This window comes from Pyrgilauda ruficollis, unplaced genomic scaffold (genome assembly GCF_017590135.1).
Source record: "Pyrgilauda ruficollis isolate IOZ18807 unplaced genomic scaffold, ASM1759013v1 scaffold2, whole genome shotgun sequence".
In the NCBI taxonomy this organism is placed as follows: Eukaryota; Metazoa; Chordata; class Aves; order Passeriformes; family Passeridae; genus Pyrgilauda; species Pyrgilauda ruficollis.
This window is the reverse complement of record NW_024519206.1, coordinates 23,943,486-23,951,604: the sequence shown is the minus strand read 5'-3', so window position 1 is coordinate 23,951,604 and position 8,119 is coordinate 23,943,486. Positions and strand designations below refer to the sequence as shown.

General features: G+C 49.3%; 1 protein-coding gene across 1 annotated transcript; it reads right to left on the bottom strand.

The window, feature by feature from the left end:
- TMEM42 (transmembrane protein 42) lies at positions 1-8,114 on the bottom strand (the record flags this gene model as incomplete). Its single annotated transcript, XM_041466507.1, has 3 exons — positions 1-2,436; positions 3,247-3,393; positions 8,049-8,114. Coding segments are annotated over 3 exons (354 nt in total), but the record flags the coding sequence as incomplete, so codon positions are not given.
- Positions 8,115-8,119: the final 5 nt, after the last annotated feature.

Here is an 8,119-nt window from a genome sequence, read left to right as displayed (position 1 = left end):
TTTGGACACAGTTTTATTTTGGAAATCCCCCTGGTTTTTTTTTGTTTTTTTTTTTTTTTACCTTCAGCCACATTTTGGATGATCCCATATGAATGGTTTACCAGAAGTACACTGCTTTGCCACAGTGATTACAGTTTTTCTTGCAGCCCTGGCCCCAGGGGCAGACATGGCCAAACTCTTGTGTACACAAGAGAGGTGGGATTCTGCCATAAAATGAACCCTGCTTGGCAAACTTTTCTTACCATGGGAATTGGTGAATAACTTACTTCCGTTCCCACCTTCAAGTATTTATGAGAGAATTTACAGCCCTGGTTTATATTCATCTGCCTTAAAAGTGAGCACCACCAAGTAAAGTGCTGCTCACACCTTCTGCATACGTTCCACTTCTGAAGAAACACCTCCTAAACCTTGACCTCCAACAATGACCGTAATAAAGAAATGTCAGTTTTGAGATAGTCCAGATTAAAAAGCTTTCCAAATGGTTTATTAGGAAATGGGACAACAGCCAAACTAACCAGACTGCCTGGTCCTTCTACTGCTGTTTGCATGAAGGCAGCCATGGCTTACAGCTGGCTGAGGGTTAATAACAAGGGCAAATAAATCAGGCTTCATTAATTTTCCATTATCTATGAAGATCTAAGGAGACTGATGTACTTAGAAATGCATGGCTCCTGGCTGTCATGTCTGCAGACCTATAAGCGATACTGGGTCCCTGTGTCAGGTCCCAGCTTCCCAGGCAACTGGATGTGTCCCACCCTACCACTGCTGCCACCCAGAGAGCTCCCCAGGTGCAAAGACCCATGGTGGCAGGGAGGGAAGGCACCCAGAGCACTCTGCCCTCTTCCCTACCACATATGCAGCTCCCCTCTTTGACAGGAAGACTTGAGAGCACGCTGAGGGGAGAGGCAAAGGCTTTGCCCCTCCTGGGACACGGCTGCCAGATATGGTGACCTAGAATGGCAGGGAACAGAGCAAACAGCTCTCGGCCTCTTCTGGGAGACAGGGACTCTTCTGATTCAAAGAATCACAAACCCAACTCCAGTGGCATTCCCATCCAGGAGTCTATTTGACACTTGACACAGCACAGATCTGGCAGTCATGACAGACCTGGCAGGTTCTGATACAGACGCTCACAGAAACGTGTCCTTTGGTTTTCTGCACATGCCACAACCATGACTCACCTTCTGTCATTACAAGATGACAGAGACAACCTGGCAAGCCCAGAGCAAGCAAGCGATATCACCACCATGATGCATACATTTACAGGCATCATTGTGTTTCTTAATTAGGATTCCAACTGAAGAATTTCCAAGGAGGAAAAAAAAGAAGTGGGCAGGGGAATTAAACCGATACCTCACAAATGATTTGTGACACATTCACCAAATTGACACCTGAACACGGAGTAATCACTGATGCAAAATTTAGCAGATACCAGTGATCTGGTTGATCACATCACATCAATGGGAATAAGCATTATCCAGAGGTGTAGAAAAAACATGGCTTGATAAACTCCCTTTTACCAAACATTAAAGCAATTGTCAACTCGAGTGGGGATGAGGGATGTATTGAACATGGGTACTCCAAGTGAAAGCAGGTTGCCTGTTGAACTGTCCCAAAATTAGTTTGACCTACATAAAGCAGGAATGGTGATCAAAACCCTATTCTGGGTAAGGGTTTAAAGGAAAGAGCAGCAACCTTACAGTGACTAACATGTCAGGAATGGGTAAGTGAAAATTCTAGACGTCAGATACAAATGGCAAGTTCAAAGGTGTATGTGACTGACAGAGGAAGCTGAAGGAATTAATGAAAGTCTCCACAGCCTTACGGGTAGCAGTGGGCATAGAACCATTTCAAGAGACAGAAAGTCAGGACCAGCAGAGCAGAAATAACAGCTGCCTTCAGCATCTAATTCTGATTGTTCTTCTATTTTGGGATAGGTCCTTTCATGGAAAAATACTGATGCACAAGCACCTTCCACAGCCACCATGTTTACTTTCAGCATTCCCCAAACTGGGAAAGCTTCACAGCCACAGGGTGTGAAGAAGAGGAGTGGCTGATAAGCCTCTGGCCCTGATTTTCACAATACTGACTCAGAGCTGACCAGCTCCCTCCGAGCTGTCACTGCCACCATACCACCACCAGGAAAGATGTGACCAATGTGATTTTGGAAGTCAGCAGATGAGCAGTGAGCAGGGGTTAGCAGCCGACGTGTTCAGAGGCCGGTGGGGACTGGGGATGCTGTCATGAGACAGGCTGGAGAGGGACAGCATGGCACCGTGACCCCTCCAGCAGCTATCATTCCTTCTTCTCCACTGGGACTGGCACCAGCTGGGGTGCAGCCGTGTGCAGCAGCGTGAGCCCGCAGACTGTCATGGCAAGGCCAACCCACCACAGAGGTGTCCACGTCTCCCTGAAGAGCAACCTTCCCAGGATAGCCTGAAGGAAAAGAGAGACACAAAGCTTTGCTGGGCTGAGCTGCCCCAAGGCCTCCTGTGCTGCCAGAGCTGTGAGGACTTCTGGGAGAGATAGCCCTGGAAAAAACCTGGTTGAGGAAACTCCTGCTGGGATGACCAACAGGAATGGCTGCTGGACATGATGCTGGAGATGACTAACTTCACCAGCAGCCTGGAAGCACAACCATACTGTGGTCCTTAAGCAGGATTTGACAGATGCACATGTGCTTTGCTGCCTTCCCAGCACTTCTCAGGAGCCAAATTTCCCACTGACTGGGCATTTATTATTATTGCCGATTATTAGACACCACCATGAGCTGTCTGCCAGATGGAGCACAGAAACAAGGTGGACTGCTGTCAAGAGCAAAAAGCAAGTGGAAAAAACCTGTGGGTTGAAGACTCTCTTGCTGTCACTAGAGGTGATGCATCTTCAGACCCAGCTAGGGTGACTCTGGCTTGTCACAAGTGAGGTGTTCAAAGGAAAAGCAAAATGAAGCAAAGTTCCCAGCTCCAGCTCCCACTGGCAATCAGAAAACTTCAGTAAACTGTGTTGCTGCTGCAGGGCACCCAGCAGCACCCTTCCTCCTGCACCACCCAGGAAAGTTCCACCATCTGTGACATGAACAGCTATCAGAGCAGCTGAGGCCTGACACAATCATTTCCCATCTGTCTGTAACTCTCCCTTTGTGGCCAGCGATGCCCGTTGCACTGGGAGATGGGTTACAACCAGCACGGGCATTCCCACCTCGCTGTGCTCCTCAGGCTTCAGTGTCTGGGGAAGGGGTCTACTCACCGAAGAGATGAAGTTGGAGGCTGTCGTTGTCACAGAGGCAGCAGCTGAGGAGGAGGAGAGTCGTAAGGCTTTTGTGAAGACTGTCCACATCACTGCATTGCACACAAACACCAGGCCAACACAGATGAGGCGAAGCAACACTAGCAGCTGCAGGACAAAATGGAAAACTCTGTGTCTTTTCACCCCACACTTATTCAACCTCAATAATTCATGCACACTTTGGAGCCAAACCTAATGGTGTCGGCTTTTAAAACTGAATTGCAGCTAGTATTACATGAAGATGAATATATTAAATCACAGAAGGAAATGGAAACAAGGAAACAGCTCTGGACAGACTGTGAGCCTGCCATTCCTGCTGCAAGCCCAGCCTCACATTACAACCTGAGAAGTGCTACAATAATGTGCAGCAGCTGCCATGCCAGAAGCCAACATGCAGAAAGCTCTCCAGTTCACCAAGTGATGCCACACACAACACTCATAAATGCCCTTCACTTATCACTTGATGTACGGAAAAGGGTCAAATTCAGTCTGACAACACCAGAGATGTACACGCTGGCACTGTGTGTGCTCCAGAACCCAACTGTGAATGTGAGCCAAGACCTGGGTGCTCCCAAAGCACTGGTCCTTACGAGCTCCCAGGACCTGGCCTGCCCTATGCTGCAGTGAGGGTAGAGCAGGATCTCTGGGAGGAAAGAGTGAGCTGAGTGGCTTCATGCCTTGTTTTGCACACTCACTGGAGAGCAGGGAAGTTTACTGATGGGGTCTCTGCTCTAGCATTTAGTAGCAATAAAACCAATTCTGAATTCAAGGGCCTCAAGAAAGATCTCCCTCCTTAGACAACCTGACCAGGTGTGTAACTGCCTCAGTCTGAAAAAAGGGCACAGTTGCACCTAAAAATCCAGCATCACTCACAGTGCCCCCCACCCCTTCCTAGTTTAAGCAGCTGAGACCATCTCCCCAGCCCCTGGCTACCATGTAGCTGATGTGAAGACACCAAGGGAGATCACATGCAGGCAGATCACAACTCTCACAGTGACAAGTAAAAGCAAAGCTTTGTCTACGCCCGTAGCAATCACAGCTTCATAGCCTGCCAGCTCTCAGTCCCTGGTGGGATCCATCTTGAAGCAGACAGAAATGCAAGTTTGAGGCCACCAACAAGTACAGCTCAGAGGTGGCACCTGCCCTGTGGGAATGGCTGCAGTGTCCTCCTGCCAGCTGCCCAAATCAATGGCATCCACCAACTGTGTCCTGCTCCCACCCAGAAGAAGAAGTGGGGGAGCCCACAGTTTTCTGAAGCAAGTGACATGGCAAGTACAAAGTTAAAAGGAAAACAACACAAAGCAAATCCATGCTTGATGGTTGGCACTAGCTCTCCGAGGCTAATCCCACTCCAGTGAAGGACGGTGCAGGTGTGTGGCCACATTTTACCCCACTTGTGGCAAAGGTCGCCAACTTTTGCAACTGATCAGGGCAACAGTAAAGATTCAGAATGACTCCCACCAGTGAATCACTTTGTTTTCCCACTGACACCCTGGCAAACCCTGTGTGGATGGGTAAGAGGGACAACCATGTCCAGCTACTACTGCTCCTCTGAGGAAGAAAACTTCTGCTGTGTTAGGGCTCACCACAGGATGGGGTTTGCCTCCCAGTTTCACTCTCTGCCTGTATGACCTGGCAGTTTTACTTTCCTCAGGGAGCTATGTACATCCACGCACCTCTAGTGAGTAAGCAGACTTGGGAGTAGGGAGGAGAGGGCAAAACAATTCTCTGTGTTTCACCTAACTCCAGTGTACTTCTGGAGCAGAAAGACACGATGCTGCTGAGGTAAAAAAAAAGCCTTAAGAAATCTTGTTACTGCCTTCATCCATTAGCCCAAGGGTGTAGAGGGACGGAGCCCAGGCTCTTCTCCAAGGTCCATTAGGATATGACAAGAGGCAACAAGTGAAGTATGGAACGAATGCCATCCGTTACGAGGAAAAGCAAAGGTGATCAAGCATTGGAACAGAGGTCATGGGCTCTCTGACCTTCTAAGTATTTAAAACTTAACTGGAGAACATCATGTGTAACCAAGGCTGGACTAGAGACCTCCAGAGATCTTGCCAGACTTGAGCTAGTCGGAGACTATTGGTGGTGAAGCAAAGCTGGCTCCCACCATCACAGCAACTATGCCACCTTCAAAAGTGACCCAGAACCCATGGCTTCTTCTGATCTCCTGATGCAGAGCCAGGGAAACCAGCTGCAGGTGGCACATGCCCAGAAGGAAAGTTTATCAGAGAAAGGTCAAGTTTCTCTGTGCCCAGGGCAGCAGAGTGGTCATCGCAATGGTACGCAGACAGAGAGATCCCCATGTGTTCCCCACAAGGAAGGAGGGAGATAAATTCCTCCCCTGCTAAGGGCTCAGCTGAGCCACCCCAATGAGTCAAGGATTACTGTTCTGATTGCTTTTCTAAGCAAAGATTAATTTCAGTGTACATTTCAGATAATCCAGAATCACTCCTGAAGTGGCAGAAGTAATTTTAGATGAAGATTGGCAGGGGAGCGGAGAAAGCAAAGAAAAACTTTTGTTCAAGTGCAATGACCCTTCCTGGTCAGACTGCTCTCAGGCTGGGCCACCACAGCACATTCTTGTGGCCAGGAAATCCATCCCTGTGGTGCCAGTAGTATCCTGCTACCCTGCATCACCAGCTCTTAGAAGTGTCAATACACTTTCTGCTGCCATGCTCCGCACTGCACAAGTGATGGCGGCTATTCCAATTATTTCTGTAGCTCTTCCTCCAACACAAAACCCCTGGGATCTCTGTCACCTCCTGGCTGCTCTGCAGAAATGCCTTTGCCACATGAGTGCACTGAAATACTTATGTATCTACAGTCCCATGCAATTTAAGCTACTAGGAAGATTATGGCATTTACATAAAACTTGGCTAGTTTTACAGCTAAGCTGATTAATTTAATTAGTAATTGTCACCTGGAGAGGACCTAAAAACCAAAATAAACCCATCTGCCCATAAAAAAGAAACAGTCACAGAAACACAGCACGGCAGAGGTTGAAAGGGATCTCTGGGGTTCATCTGGTCCAACCTCATCACTCCAGCAGATTGCTCAGGTCCATGTCCAGACACTATATGAGTATCTCCAAGGATGGAGGCTCTACCACATCCCTGGGCAACCATCCCTGGGCCAGTGCCTGGTCACCCTCACAGTTTCTGGATGTTCAGAGGGAACTCCCCATTTCAGTATAAAAAAGTGCCCTTTGCCTCTGGTCTTGTTACTGGGGTAACAAGGACTGGAATTTGCCACTGGAATTCGCCTGGCTCCATCCTTTGTGCGCCCTCCCTGCAGGTATTCAATTCTACACATTGAAAAGATCCCCCTGAACCTTCTCTTCTCCAGGAGGAACAGTCCCAGCTCTTTCAGCCTCTTCTCACAAAAAGATGCTCTGATCCCTTCATCATCTTTATGAGCCTTTGCTGGACTCTCCAGTAGCTCCATCTCTTTTTTTTTTTTTTTTTTTGCAGTGGAGAGCTCAGAACTCAACCCAAAACTCCAGGTGTGGCCTCACTGGGGCTGAGTAGAGGGGAGGGATAATCTCTCTTGACCTTCTGGCAACACTTCACATCAATGACACGATACTTTGTCATAGCACATTAAAAAGAAAAGAAGTACCAACCTCCCCCCACACCCGCCCCCAAACCATTGGGCAATATTTTTATACATTTCAACACAGAAAAATACTCAGAAAAGATGCTGTCAGTATTTTGAGTAATTCCATGTTCTGTCATTCTCTCAGTACAGAGCACAATTTGGGTTTTTTTGGGCAGAGTGAAGAGTATCAGGATTTTTTTATTTCTCCTTTCTGAGATCTCAGAAGGGATCAACAGGCTTGGCAGGTATTGAGCCTTTGCCTTTTAAACCCTCTCTAATAATCACACAGGTCAATTACTTGGTTTTTTTTTTTTTTTTTTTTTTTACTTGTGCAAGGCTGGATTTGTTTCAGATCTAGTTTTCCTTATGGGTTCCCTTTTTTATATTTGCCATGTGAGTAACAACCTATGCCTAAATGAATCTCCCCAAAGTGCTTTTAGGATACATTCAGTGCTTTTAGGATGCTGCCTGTCCCCACTCACACACAGCCTGGTGTCCATGTCCCCCTGTGCCGTGGCTGTGCCAGAGGTCACTGCTGGAGGTAAGGACACTGCCTCTGAAGTGAAGGGCCAGCAGTGCCCTTCACAAGCACACGGAGGTTTGTGAAACACGACCGAGATAAAGATCACAACCGGTGATGAACACCCAAAGAGCAGCAGAGAGGAAATCAAGGGCTGCACCTCTCTGCTCTGCTCAGGGCCGAGCGGAGATAGAATAAAAGGAAGAAGGGCGCTGCTATCAGCCAAACAGCGAGCTGAGAATAAGCATTTGATGCTCAGTCATACTAACATCCTGCTTAAAATAGCACTGACGTGGAAGGACTGGAAATGAGCTCCCAGAGCTGGGTTTGGTCCGGGGCATTCCCTCGCCACGCTCGCTCCCCTCACACGCGGCAGCCTCTCCGCGCTCCCCGCGCTGTTTACGTCGGCACCGCGCCTTAGTCAGCCCGGCAAGGCTGGGCTCCCCCCGGGCTGAGTCACGGCTCCGCCCGCCGAGACCGCCCCCCTTTCCCTGCAAATCCAGGGCAGCCCCTGGGAGCGCCGGAGGAAGAACCACTGCGCTCCTTCCCCTCCACCGCCGCAAGCCCCGGCGCCGAGTGCCGCCTGCGGGGCGGCCGCACGGCACCTCGGGGCGCCCAGCACCGCCTGCTCCCTCCTTACCGGGCCGCCGGCCGCCTCCCCGCCCGGGCCCAGCGCCAGCTTCGCCGCGGCGGCCGCCACCGCCCCCAGGC